The 15,101-nt window shown below is 35.1% G+C and overlaps 1 protein-coding gene across 1 annotated transcript in view; it reads right to left on the bottom strand.

Moving 5' to 3' along the window:
- The window catches only part of LOC128662332 (vitelline membrane outer layer protein 1), a 65,484-nt gene extending 65,094 nt beyond the window's left edge, over positions 1–390 (bottom strand). The window contains exon 1 of the mRNA XM_053716134.1: positions 203–390. Coding sequence (XP_053572109.1) covers positions 203–367 — 165 coding nt within the window. The 5' untranslated portion in view covers positions 368–390. The remainder of the gene's footprint in view (positions 1–202) is intronic.
- Positions 391–15,101: the final 14,711 nt, after the last annotated feature.

The following is a 15,101-nucleotide window of genomic DNA, read 5'->3' as shown; positions in this document are numbered from 1 at the left end:
TATATATATATATATATATATATATACATATATATATATATATATATATATATATATTATATATATATATATATATATATATATATATATACTGTATATATATATATATATATATATATATATATATATATTAAAGGTTTCTAGGGTATTAATAATGTGTTACTAATGTATTTAATAATAAAATATATTATGGAGTTCTCACCTTAACAGAAAATCCTCTGGCCACAGAACCTGAGGGACACCAATTAGTTGACCCCCAGTTTCCCCATCTTCCTCCATTAGAGACACTGATGGTCCTGGGACTCCAAGCTTCATATCCTTGGGAAAAGAGAGAGAGTAGAAAGAGGGATAGGAAAGCCTGGATCATTGTGTAAGTTTGAAAAACTCTTTTGGATATATGCTTAGCAGTATGTATAGGTTTCTCAAACGAAAAGTGCAATTTATAAAGCAAATGACAATAGACTCTGTCAATCATAAACAAAATGACAAGACTCTATTAATCATAAACAAAATGACAAGACTCTATTAATCATAAACAAAATGACAAGACTCTATTAATCATAAACAAAATGACAAGACTCTATTAATCATAAACAAAATGACAAGACTCTATTAATCATAAACAAAATGACAAGACTCTATTAATCATGAACAAAATTATAACAGACTGTCAATGAAAACATTTCTGCCCATCTTACTCATCCTTAATATAGACACATGCCTGAAGGCACATTTTATCTTTCTATAATATGTGTACCAGGAATACTAAAAAAAAAATTATGTGGGTGTTTATGTGTAAAAACAAAAAAAACGGTTTTGGTGGCAATGCTTTTTTATTTTATATTAAAATTAACAGAAGTATTTAGGTACTGATATAAGCTTGATTACAAACCTCTGATGTGTTTTTGCTCTGTCTGAGCTGTATTATAGACTAAGCTGTTTCATAATGCTTTATAAAAATCTAATAGCCAGTTTGTTTAACTGTTTAAGGCCTTGATCACAATTTACCGGCAATTTGCTACTGAAAATATGCTATTTTGTTTTGTTTGTTAAAACGGTGTCACTGCAAATAGGGTTTTAAATGGAAAAAACTCCTGAAAAATATTTTTCATGTGTTAAGTACCTAAAATAGAAACCGGGAGGTCACCAGAAACTGACTGATACAATAGTCTATTCACACCTCTTAAGGTTACAGGAAAGCTCTATTCAAGTAACCCCTTTGTTCTCACTGCAACACAAATAGTCATTTGCATTTGTGTCATTAACCTATTGCCATCAGAAAACATCTTCAACAATCAGTAAATATATGAATGCCATATGTATCTTGGCATGATGGTCATACTTCTATAGTGACTTCTGGACACCAACATCTACAAATGGCGTGTTTATCATTTCTATTTTATTATTTGATTGTATATCACACTTGCATTGTTGTGATTGTCAATTAAATCAGGTTTTTAAAGGGAATCGCTTAATTGCGACTTTCATAGGAATCTAATGTAATCCATTTCCATCCGCACCACTGCTAAATCATATGAATGCATATTTTAGGTTGTCAGGACGGGTACCATTTTTCTATCGCTATATGGTCATTTTTCAACTTTTACAAGAATTGTTTTGGACTTTATTTTATTCTAATTTTGTTTTTTTAAAGCACTATTTCCATTTTGATTCAGACTGTAAACAAGATTGCCAATATGGATTTCTATGGACAGGACATATATTAACTTATTTTACTGGATTTTAATATTACTAAAACTATAAATCCTGAACCTATTGCCTTGCAACATTAAAAACTGTTTGTGGAACTGTCGCCAGTTGCGCACACATCCTCAAGTAGGGATGGGCAAATGTTTCTAAAAATTCAAAATTTAAAACGAATTTTGAGACATTCGTTCATTTGTATAGAATTTCGAATGTTTATATAACATTCTAACATTCTATTTTTGAATTTTCATTTTCGAATTTTTCAATAAAATTCGAAAATATTCGTTCGAATAATAGAATGTTTACAGTCTACAACTTTGTTTAATAAATGTAATATTCGAATTAGAATGCTACATTTGAATGTCACATTCGAATTTGAAATAGTATTTCTAATACTGAGTTTTAAATGTAATATTTGAATTCGAATGTCACATTCGAATTCGAAATAGTATTTCTAGTCTAATACTGTGTTGTTTAAATGTAATATTCAAATTGCTACACAGGTGTGAAGCTGATTTAAACTTTTTTATTTTTGAATGGCTTAAGGATGATACACCAATAGTTTATGTCATGTTTATATTTATAACCGATCTTTTAATGCACAAAGAGATTTATAACCTAGAATTTAAAATATATAGCACAGGTTCAATTAATGAAAGCATAGGCACTTTGTTCCATTTCTTCGAATTTACAAGATGGATGTTATATGATAGAAATGGCCTAAGGTTTAAACATCATTTTTTTCTTTTTTTGTTTTTGTTTCTGTTTGCATTATATTATCACTTAGGTAAAGGTGTTTCTTTAATAATTGTAAATATTTGGTCCCTATTGAATCTCAGTGATACTTGTCAAATTGAAAAGTATATATCCCTTTTTTTTTTTTTTTTCTCTCTCTCTCTTTCTCTCCGTCTCTCCCCCCCTCCCTGTACCCCCTCCCCACCCCTCCGGGGCCCCCTTTCGAGCTATTCACTATTTCTAATTTAGGGGTAAAGTCCACTTCTTAGTTAGAAGATAAAGTTGATTTCATGGAATGTGGGAGGGATCCACTCCCCTATTAAAAGGAAAGCAGTGGTAAACTTCTTAAGTAAAAAGGCTCTTGACATAATCTGCCTACAGGAGACTCATCTCTCCGAGGCTGAACATAACAAATTTAAGGTACGTGGTTTCTCACAAACTTTCTTCTCCTCATATAGGAAAGCAGCTAGAGGGGTTATAATTTTGTTCCATAAAAATCTTGGTCATGAGGTCATTAAGGTAGTGAAAGATAAAGAGGCAAGATATATAATGGTTAGAATAAAGATTCATAACCAGAGCTATCTAATAGTTAATTTATATGGGCCTAATAGCCCAGATGTAGTATTTTGGACTCGGCTATTTAAGAATATCTTGAAATTCGCAAAAGACAAGATAATTATAACAGGAGATTTCAATATAACCCCGAATTCAAATATTGATAGAATCAGATTAGGCTTAAGTAAAAAAACAAAGAACTATACTAAGTCTCAACTTAAGTATGAAGAAAAAATCTTTAGTTTACTTTCTCAACCACTTCATCTTATAGACATCTGGAGGGACACTAATCCCAATCTTCGGGAGTTTACATGTCACTCTAAGTCCCACAGTACTATGTCTAGACTAGACTTATTTTTAATATCTGAAGCTATGGCTTCTAGAGTCTCTAAATGTGAAATTCTGGAAATTACGCTCTCTGATCATGCCCCTGTAACACTACATATTCAAATTAAGAAACAATATACGTTTAATTCCTTTTTTTTTCCAGTTTACTTAGTTAATTCAGATAAATTTAAGTCTTTCTTGGTAAATGCCTGGGAAGAGTATTGCTCTTTTAATGCTCATTGTAGAAGCAATACTCCCATCTTTTGGGAAACGGCTAAAGTATATTTAAAAGCAGAAATAATATCATACATGGCCAGATTAAAAAAAAAAAAACTGCTAAACAACATGATCTATCAAATAGACTTAAAGAGGCCTACGCTATCTTTATAAAGAATCCAACTTTAGTAAACAGAGAAAATTATTTACTCAATAAAAAACAAAGAGATAATTTTCTATTAGAACAAGCCCAGGAATCACTACATATCAAAGCAGCTAAATTCAAAAGATACGGTAATAAAGCAGGAAAGCTGTTAGCCTCTATTTTTAAGACACAAACTCAAAGAAAATCTATTGTGGCGATCAGAAAGGATAATGATATATTTTCTGATCAGGAGCAAATCGCTTTATTATTCCGTAATTTTTTTACAGACCTCTACGCATCACAACAACCTCAAGTTGAGGAGATTGATCGATTTCTAGAGTCTTCAAAGATGCCAAGGGTACCGGGACCAGACCTGGAAGCCATGGAAAAGCCTATACTTGATCAAGAGATAATAGGGGTTATTAAATCTTTAGCTAGAGGTAAGGTACCAGGCCCAGATAACCTACCACTAGAGTTTTATACAATACTGTTAGAAAAAATCACTCCAGTCTTAAGAGACCTATATAAATGTTACTTCGAAGAAAATATCAAAATTTCGGATGATTTCAAAAGGGCAAACATTATATTGATTCCTAAACCCAATAAAGATCCGTTGGATCTTACAGCCTATAGACCGATATCCCTGCTTAATCTTGATTACAAGATTTTAATGAAGATCCTGGCAGAAAGACTGAAGTCTATCGCACCTAAAATTATACATGAGGATCAAGTGGGATTTGTGAGCGGAAGAACATCTGAGAAAAATGTGAGGAAAATACTTCATGTTCTCTCTCATTACAGTAATGGCGGATCTGCTCTGCCGGAGGCCTTCCTACTATCTTTGGATGCAGAGAAGGCCTTCGACAGAGTGGAATGGCCATTCATGTTCAAAGCTATGGCTAGATATGGTTTCGGGGAAAAGTTCTGTACCTTTATTAGAAATATCTATTCGGATGCTAAGGCATCGATTATGATCAATAATGAGTTAACTCAACCCTTTACACTTTCAAGAGGCACGCGACAGGGGTGTCCACTCTCCCCCCTATTATTTAACCTAGCTCTGGAGCCACTGGCAATTAAGTTGAGGGAACTTCCCATAGGAATTAATATTGGTAAAGAGGTACTAAAGGTATCTTTATTTGCTGACAATCTACTTTTGTACGTCAGTAACCCGAAAGATACGATCAATCCAGTCCTAGATCTCTTGAAGGGCTATGGTAACGTATCTGGTTATAAAACCAACCTGGCAAAATCAAAGGTAATTTGGTTGAATAAATGTCACAAACACCAGTCCTATGAATTCATTGAATCCAAGGTATTGGAATACCTGGGCCTGAAACTTTCTGTTAATCCTGATGACTGGTATCGAGATAATATTTTCACGGTTCTTCGCGAAACTATGATAAAATTGAGAAATTGGGCAGCTCTGCCGGTCTCAATCTCGGGGAAAGTTAACCTTTATAAAATGTTTATAATTCCTAAAATTCTGTATCCATGTAGAATGCTTCCTCTCCTCATAAAAAAAATAGATCTATGGCGTTTTAACCAGGCATTGAGATATTTCCTGTGGAGCGGGAGAAAACCAAGAATAAAATTAGATTCATTATACCAACCGTATCCGGGAGGAGGGCTAGCACTACCTAACTTGGAATGGTATAATCTATCAACCTTACTAAAATTTCCAGTAGACTGGCTCTTCCAGTCATTCAAATTATCAGTTAAGTATTTAGAAGAACAGATCTGCGCCCCCCACTCCATCGGTTTCATACTACATGCACCAAATAAGATCTTGGGTAAGTCAATTGCCAACCACCCTTTACTTAGAGATATCTTAGGAGCATGGAGAAAGACCATGAAGCTATGTGGCTACTCTACTGCAGTCTCTAAATGGCTACCTATTCAAGGTAATTGGTATTTTCCATTAGGTAATTCAGTTAAAACTTTCAGTTTATGGTCACCTAATAAAACCCTTGTGGTAGCAGACTTTTATGATTTTAAGTCTAGAAAATTTTATAATTTTCTGGAATTTCAAAATATCTTTCCTACAGTACAGAAAAATCAAATGTTCTATTTTTTACAAGCCAAAGATTATACCCGTAAATTATCTTACCTGTTTCCTCAGATCTTTCAAGATCATCCATTAATGGATTATTTAAAAAGGGAGAAAAGTTCTTTATCCTCTATTTATAAGATCTTAAGCTCTGTAAAAACAAATAAATATTTAGAACGAGCAAGGTCCCACTGGGAGAGAACAATAAATTTACCGGATCTATCAGAGCGACTAAGTAATAGTTTAAGGACAACGTTTTCTATTTCTAACTCAACTTATTTGAGAGAAACGCAATTCAGGATCTTTAATAGAGATTACCTTACCCCGCGGCGGGTAGCCAAGTGGAATAGTAAGGTTAAAAATGTCTGTATTAAATGTCAGTTAAACGATCCAGACTTGGGACATTTACTGTGGGATTGCCCGAAGGTCAATCAGTTCTGGCACAAGGTAGCATATTTTCTTTCACAAATAACAAGTACTAAAATAGTATTCTCAATAAACTCTATAATTTTACTATCCCCTTGTCCATTATGGGGGAACAAGAAGAAATTTATTCTACTAGCAATACTGAACCTTAGAAAGCTTCTTTTCAGCAATTGGTCTAGACCCCGGGTACCTACGATTAAGGAAGCCAAAAAGCTTCTTATTGACACGGCAATAATAGCAGCCCATGATTATAGGCTAGAAAGGAAGAAAGACAATTCATATCTAAAGGAATGGAAAGATCTTGTCTTAAGTCAGGGTAAAGAATTTATTGCAAATATAGAACAAATTATTAATATTCAGCTACAGTAAAGGGCGAAGGGCCCTGAGTAATGAGTAATAGACCTTATCAGCTCAGGGGGAATGGGGGAGTGGGTGGGGGAGGGAGGCGGACGGGGGTGGGGGAGGAGGGAAAGAAAAACTTTTTTTTTTTTTTTTTTTTTTTTTTTTTTTGTCCTTTCCCCCAACCGCCTCTATGTCAACTGGCATTTCTTTGAAACTATTATTCCACATTATAAAATATAAGAATGGTCACTTATGCACCCTTAATATCCACAATGTATATTTAATGATTGTCATACTGTACTGGATACATGAGAGTATCCAACTTTTGTATTTTGACTCTGTTGTCTTATCAATAAAATAAATAATAAATAAAAAAAAAAATAAAAAAAAATTCAAATTTCTAGTTTACAACTGTGTTTAATAAATGTGATATTTGATTTGAATGTGATATTGGATTCGAATGTGATATTGGATTCAAATGTGACATTCAAATTCGAAATAGTATTTCTAGTCTAATACTCGGCTAGATTTAGAGTTTGGCGGTAGCCGTCAAAACCAGCGTTAGAGGCTCCTAACGCTGGTTTTTACCGCCCTCTGGTATTTGGAGTCAGTCAGGAAAGGGTCTAACGCTCACTTTACAGCCGCGACTTTTCCATACCGCAGATCCCCCTACGCCATTTGCGTATCCTATCTTTTCAATGGGGTCTTTCTAACGCCAGTATTTAGAGTCTTGGCTGAAGTGAGCGTTAGAAATCTAACGACAAAACTCCAGCCGCAGAAAAAAACAAGGAGTTAAGAGCTTTCTGGGCTAACGCCGGTTTATAAAGCTCTTAACTACTGTGCTCTAAAGTACACTAACACCCATAAACTACCTATGTACCCCTAAACCGAGGTCCCCCCACATCGCCGCCACTCTATTAAATTTTTTAACCCCTAATCTGCCGCTCTGTACACCGCCGCCAGCTACGTTATCCCTATGTACCCCTAATCTGCTGCCCCTAATACCGCCGACACCTATATTATATTTATTAACCCCTAATCTGCCCCCCCCAACGTCGCCGCCACCTTCCTACACTTATTAACCCCTAATCTGCCGAGCGGACCGCACTGCTACTATAATAAAGTTATTAACCCCTAATCCGCCTCACTCCCGCCTCAATAACCCTATAATAAATAGTATTAATTCTAATCTGCCCTCCCTAACATCGTCGACACCTAACTTCAAGCATTAACCCCTAATCTGCCGACCGGAGCTCACCGCTACTCTAATACATTTTTTAACCCCTAAAGCTAATTCTAACCCTAACCCTAACACCCCCCTAAGTTAAATATAATTTTTATCTAACTAAATAAATTAACTCTTATTAAATAAATTATTCCTATTTAAAGCTAAATACTTACCTGTAAAATAAATCCTAATATAGCTACAATATAAATTATAATTATATTGTAGCTATTTTAGGATTAATATTTATTTTACAGGCAACTTTGTAATTATTTTAACCAGGTACAATAGCTATTAAATAGTTAATAACTATTTAATAGTTATCTAGTTAAAATAATTACAAAAATACCTGTAAAATAAATCCTAACCTAAGTTACAATTAAACCTAACACTACACTATCAATAAATAAATTAAATACAATACCTACAATTATCTACAATTAAACCTAATACAGATTCAAGTTCAATCCGATTGGCTGATCCGATCAGCCAATCAGATTGATCTCGCATTCTATTGGCTGATCGGAACAGCCAATAGAATGCAATCTCAATCTGATTGGCTGATTGGATCAGCCAATCGGATTGAACTTGAATCTGATTGGCTGATTCCATCAGCCGATCAGAATTTTCCTACCTTAATTCCGATTGGCTGATAGAATCCTATCAGCCAATTGGAATTCGAGGGACGCCATCTTGGATGACATCCCTTAAAGGAACCGTCATTCGTCGGGAAGTCGTCAGTGAAGATGGATGGATCCGTGCTGGAGGTCTTGAAGATCAGCCGGTCGTCTTCGGATTGAAGAGCATAGAAGATGCGGCTTGGATGAAGATGTTTGCCGGTCCGGATGTCCTCTTCTGCCCGCTTGGATCAAGACTTCAGCCGGAGGATGGATGTCACTCTTTAGCCCCCGCCTGGGCTTGGATGACGACATCGGAGGCTCTTCTGGATCGATCGGTGATACCTGGCATGGTGAAGACAAGGTAGGAAGATCTTCAGGGGGGTAGTGTTAGGTTTATTTAAGGGGGGGTTGGGTTAGATTAGGGGTATGTGGGTGGTGGGTTTTAATGTTGGGGGGGGTATTGTATGTGTTTTTTTTACAGGCAAAAGAGCTGAATTCTTTGGGGCATGCCCCACAAAAGGTCATTTTAAAGGCTGGTAAGGTAAAAGAGCTTTGAACTTTTTTAATTTAGAATAGGGTAGGGCATTGTTTTATTTTGGGGGGATTTGTTATTTTATTAGGGGGCTTAGAGTAGGTGTGATTAGTTTAAAATTGTTGTAATATTTTTCTAATGTTTGTAAATATTTTTTTATTTTTTGTAACTTAGTTCTTTTTTATTTTTTGTACTTTAGTTAGTTTATTTAAATGTATTTATTTGTAGGTATTGTATTTAATTTATTTATTGATAGTGTAGTGTTAGGTTTAATTGTAGGTAATTGTAGGTATTTTATTTAATTTATTTATTGATAGTGTAGTGTTAGGTTTAATTGTAACTTAGGTTAGGATTTATTTTACAGGTAATTTTGTAATTATTTTAACTAGGTAGCTATTAAATAGTTATTGACTATTTAATAGCTATTGTACCTGGTTAAAATAAATACAAAGTTGCCTGTAAAATAAATATTAATCCTAAAATAGCTACAATATAATTATAATTTATATTGTAGCTATATTAGGGTTTATTTTACAGGTAAGTATTTAGCTTTAAATAGGATTAATTTATTTAATAAGAGTTAATTTATTTAGTTAGATTTAAATTATATTTAACTTAGGGGGGTGTTAGTGTTAGACTTAGCTTTAGGGGTTAATACATTTATTAGAGTAGCGGTGAGCTCCGGTCGGCAGATTAGGGGTTAATGCTTGAAGTTAGGTGTAGGCGATGTTAGGGAGGGCAGATTAGGGGTTAATACTATTTATTATAGGGTTATTGAGGCGGGAGTGAGGCGGATTAGGGGTTAATACATTTATTATAGTAGCGGTGCGATCCGGTCGGCAGATTAGGGGTTAATTATTGTAGGTAGGTGGAGGTGACGTTTGGGGCGGCAGATTAGGGGTTAATAAATATAATATAGGGGTCGGCGGTGTTAGGGGCAGCAGATTAGGGGTACATAGGTATAATGTAGGTTGCGGCTGTGTACGGAGCGGCAGATTAGGGGTTAATAATAATATGCAGGGGTCAGCGATAGCGGGGTCGGCAGATTAGGGGTTAATAAGTGTAAGGCTAGGGGTGTTTAGACTCGGGGTACATGTTAGGGTGTTAGGTGCAGACTTAGGAAGTGTTTCCCCATAGGAATCAATGGGGCTGCGTTAGGAGCTGAACGCTGCTTTTTTGCAGGTGTTAGGTTTTTTTTCAGCTCAAACAGCCCCATTGTTTTCTATGGGGGAATCGTGCACAAGCACGTTTTTGAAGCTGGCCGCGTCCGTAAGCACCGCTGGTATCGAGAGTTGCAGTGGCGTTAAATATGCTCTACGCTCCCTTTTTGGAGCCTAACACAGCCCTTCTGTGAACTCTAAATACCAGCAGTATTTAAAAGGTGAGGGGGAAAAAAAGCACGCGTAGCTAACGCATCCCTTTGGCCGCAGAACTCTAAATCTAGCCGACAGTGTTTTATAAATGTAATATTCAAATTCGAATGTGACATTCAAATTCGAAATAGTGTTTCTAGTCTACAATTGTGTTTTATAAATGTAATATTCAAATACGAAAGTGACATTCAAATTCAAATGTGACATTCTAATTCGAATGTGACATCGAAAACTGTAAATAACATTCGAAAATCGAATTTTTAAGAGTATTCGTTCTTATCAATATTCTTTTATGTAAATCGAATTTCTACAATAACATTCATTCTAACATTCGAATTTGAATATAAACACATTAACCCATCTCTATCCTCAAGCCAATAGAATCCACTTGGATGCAGCAAAGCACCCTGCCATTTTCTGAATCCACCTGGATGCAGCGTAGGCAAACGAAGCAGCATTAAGAAAAAAACACGCAACCGCACAAAATATTAATGAAAAAACACTTAACCGCCCGCACGAAATAACACAGAAACGCGTAACCGCCCGCACAAAATAATATAAAAACTTAACCGTCTGCACAAAGTATAACAAAAAAAAAAACACCTAAGCGCCTGCAAGAAATATAAACACCTAAACTGCCAACCCCCACATCGCAAAATAATAAAGTAATTAACCCCTAATCCACAATTTAAACAACTCAAATAACATATTTAAAATATTAACCCCTAAACCGCCAACCCCCACATCGCAATAAACCTAATTAACCTATTAACCCCTAAACCGACAACCCCCCACATCACAATAAACCTAATTAACCTATTAACTCCTAAACCACCAACCCAAATAACTAATTTAACCCCAATTACTAGTAAGTTACAATTAAAATAAAAAATCCTAACATTCATTTAAAAATAAAACCTAACATTAAATTACAAAAAATTAATCTAAAATTACAAAAAAATTAAAAAGTCTAACAATTAAAATAAAAAATCCTAACATTAATTTAAAAATAAAATCTAACATTAAATTACAAAAAATAATCTAAAATTACAAAAAATAAAAAAGTCTAACATTACAGAAAAAAAATAAAATTATCAAAAATAAAAAGAATAAACCTAATCCCTATGAAAATAAAAAAGCCCCCCCAAAATAAAAACACCCCCTAATCTAAAACTAAACTACCTATAGCCCTTAAAAGTGCCTTTTGTAGGGCATTGCCCTAAGTTAAATAGTTCTTTTACATTTAAAAAATACTAAGTCCCGCCAACAGTAAAAATACCCCATCCACCAAACCCCTCAAAATAAAAAACCTAACACTAAAAAAACTAAACTACCCATTGCCCCTTAAGGGGTATTTTTATGGGCATTGCCCTTAAAAGGGCACTCAGCTTTGTTAATGCCCTTAAAAGGGCAATTAGCTCCTTTCCAGTCCAAAAAACCCTAATAAAAAAAAAAACTGCGAAAAAAAAAAGCCTAAGACTAAGCCCCAAATAGGTACTCACCGTTCCTGAAGTCCGGCGGCTCCATCATCTTCTATCTTTATCTGGAGCGAAGGTGCGGAGCTGTCTTCCCCGATACGTGGATACTCAGTGGCGGTCTTCAACGGTGGTGGTCCTCATCGGTGGTGGTCCTCTGCGACGTGGAGGCTCCTCTTTATGCGATCGTCCGCCGCACACTGAAGATTGAATGCAAGGTACCCCATTTATATTGGAGTACCTTGCATTCCTATTGGCTGAAATTTTGAAATCAGCCAATAGGATGAGAGCTACTGAAATCTTATTGGCTGACTTGAACAGCCATTAGGATTTCAGTAGCTCTAATCCTATTGGCTGAATTCAAAATTTCAGACAATAGGAATGCATGGTACCCCAAATTGAATGCGGTACCTTGCATTCAATCTTCAGTGTATGATGGAAATCGGATGAAGAGGAGTCTCCATGCCACTGAGGACCGCTGCTGAGAACCGCCGCTGAGGACCTCCGCTCTGGATCCGCGCATCAGGGAAGCCAGCTCTGCACCTCCGCTCCGTGCCGCCTTAGCTCGGCATGAATATAGAAGATGATGAAGCTGCCTGGAAGAAGACCTTATCTGATGGACTTCAGGAATGGTGAGTACCTATTTGGAACTTAGTCTTAGACTTTTTTTTTTTTTTTTTTGGGGTGGCTTTTTTTTAGATTAGGGTTTTTTGGGCTGTAAAAGAGCTGCTTGCCCTTTTAAGGGCAGTAAAAAAGCTGCCCATACAAATGCCCCTTAAGGGGCAATGGGTAGTTTAGTTTTTTAGTGTTAGGTTTTTTTAATTTGGGGGGTTTGGTGGGTGGGGATTTTTACTGTTAGGAGGTACTTGTTTTTTTTTTTAGGTAAAAGAGCTGTTTAACTTAGGGCAATGCTCTACAAAAGCCCTTTTAAGGGCTATTGGTAGTTTAGTATTAGATTAGGAGTGTTTTTATTTCGGGGGGTATTTTTTATTTTTATTGGGCTATTAGTTTAGGGTTAAACATTTTATTTTGGATAGCTTTGTTTACTTTTTTCTGTAATTTCACTTTTTTATTTTTTGTAAAATTAGCTTTGGGTTTTGTAGTTTATTTTAAATAGACTGCCCTCTGGGAAGGCTTATGGCCTAGTTATAAAAATAAATACGTTTAAATCAGAGTTGTGCTCTGTTCTATTTTATATGTGGGGACATTGTAACTGCCAAGGATACACTTAAATGAGATAGCACCTTGGCGAGCGGGTTTTGTAGTCCAAACTCCTTCACAACAGTGCACACATTATTGAACTTGTAAACTGGAACGAGCAGTGAGTTAAGTAAAATTGGCACTCTTGTGAATGAGTTTGGATTTGTTCACAGTTCACGCCAAAATGGAAATGGTGGTTTAAAAAAAATAGAATAAAATATTGTCCAAAACAGCCATATAGAGATAGAAAAATGGGACACAGTCTGCCCATCCTTACAATCTAAAATAAGCATTTAGATGGTTTAGCAGTGGTGCGGATGGAAACAGAATACAATAGGTTCCTATAAAAGTTGCGATTAAGCACGACAGTGCAAGTGTTATTTACAATCAAAAAATAAAATAAAAATGAAAAACAAGCCATTTGTAGATGTTGGTGTCCTAAAGTGACTTTTCCTTTAGATTCCCTTAGCTGTACAGTATATCACATGAACCTATACCCATGTAAATGCGTGCTCTGTCCACTGTATACAGCCTCTCCAAAAGGGATAAATGGAGTTTAAATGAATTGATACCACATATGTTTATAGACCTCTAGAATGTCTCCTGTGGCCATTTCATTTACATATGTGCAAGATAATAGACTGTTTGCAAATAGACATGCAATAATGTTAAAAATGTTAAACATGTGCTTTCGAGAACTTATCAAGTGCCTAGAGGTGCTGAATTAGAAAAGTCAAAACTGGGCTCAAAACATTTTTGAAAAGTGACTTGAAAATGGATTGTGATCGCCAAGAATGTTTCAGCCCCATAGGAGAAATAGGGCTTTTAGCGAGGATCTGATAACCTGTTTGCGAGTGCACAAAAGAGCAGGAAACACGTTATTGTGATTGCGCCAAATCAAAAAGTAACCTTTTCAGCCAAAAAAAGAGCAGAAAAAGCAGCTGCCGATAAATTGTGATTTAGGCCTAACGCCACATTATGAGTGGAGCTCTACTTTGCTAGAGCGCTAACTGTGCTAGAAGTAAACTTTTTGTGTGCATCGGGTTGCATACATAGTCTGCTATGTACAGAACATTGGAATGTGAAATATTTACAGTAAATACACAGTACAACACTTTATTAAATCTGAATATTGCATACATATGTTTTAACATGTTTTCATCTACTTAACTGCAAAGGGCTCCAATGCACTTACTGTATGTGTCTTTATGTATACATATTTATTTATGTGTTTATATATGTATATATGTCTGTAAATGCATATATACACATATAAATACATATGTACACATATAAATACATATGTACACATATAAATACATATGTACACATATAAATACATAAATACATATATACACATATAAATACATATATACACATATAAATACATAAATACATATGTACATATATATATATATATATATATATATATATATATATATACAGTATATACATACTGTACATATACATATTTAGACATGTATATGTATGTATCGCTATATTAAAAACACCTGAGATCTCATATCTTTGAGCCCTTATAACTTTATTGTGCAATTTTTTTTTAAACAAATTTTTATTAAATAGTGTTATTATGAGTGTAACTGTACTTTCTAATGAATTTTTTATGTGTTTTCTGACACTTTTTTGCTTCGCCAAACAGTTAACCACAGCTCTGAGGACATGCTGTCCCGATGAACGTTAGCTTCAATTATGCTCAAGCGATTGTGTTTTCTTTCAACTTGTCATATGAGCGCACTTTTACTTGTTTGCAAACACGAAAACCCAATATCACTTGCGCGCAAACAATATCGCTTAATAGGTTATCTGGCCCTTAGTGTCGTATCCACCTATGATCCAGTAAAACATTGTAAAAGTATAAACAAGCATAACTTAATAAAGACACAATGAAAATTACTTTTACAACTTATAGCTACAGCTAATATGGTCTTGATTAATCACTACACAACACAATCATTTTATTTATGGAAATTTAAAGATGGCACTTGATTGACATTATAAATAATTGAAAGGACAGTAAAGTCCAATTTACTTCTATGATCTAATATGCTTTGTAACTTGGGTATCCTTTGTTAAAAAGCATACGTAGGTAGGCTCAGGACCAGCTAGCTGCTGATTGCTTGCTGCACATATATGCCTCTTGCCATTGACATAT

This window comes from Bombina bombina, chromosome 6 (assembly GCF_027579735.1).
Source record: "Bombina bombina isolate aBomBom1 chromosome 6, aBomBom1.pri, whole genome shotgun sequence".
Taxonomy (NCBI): Eukaryota; Metazoa; Chordata; class Amphibia; order Anura; family Bombinatoridae; genus Bombina; species Bombina bombina.
Note: the sequence above shows the minus strand (reverse complement) of the source record. Positions and strands in the feature narration are given on the sequence as shown.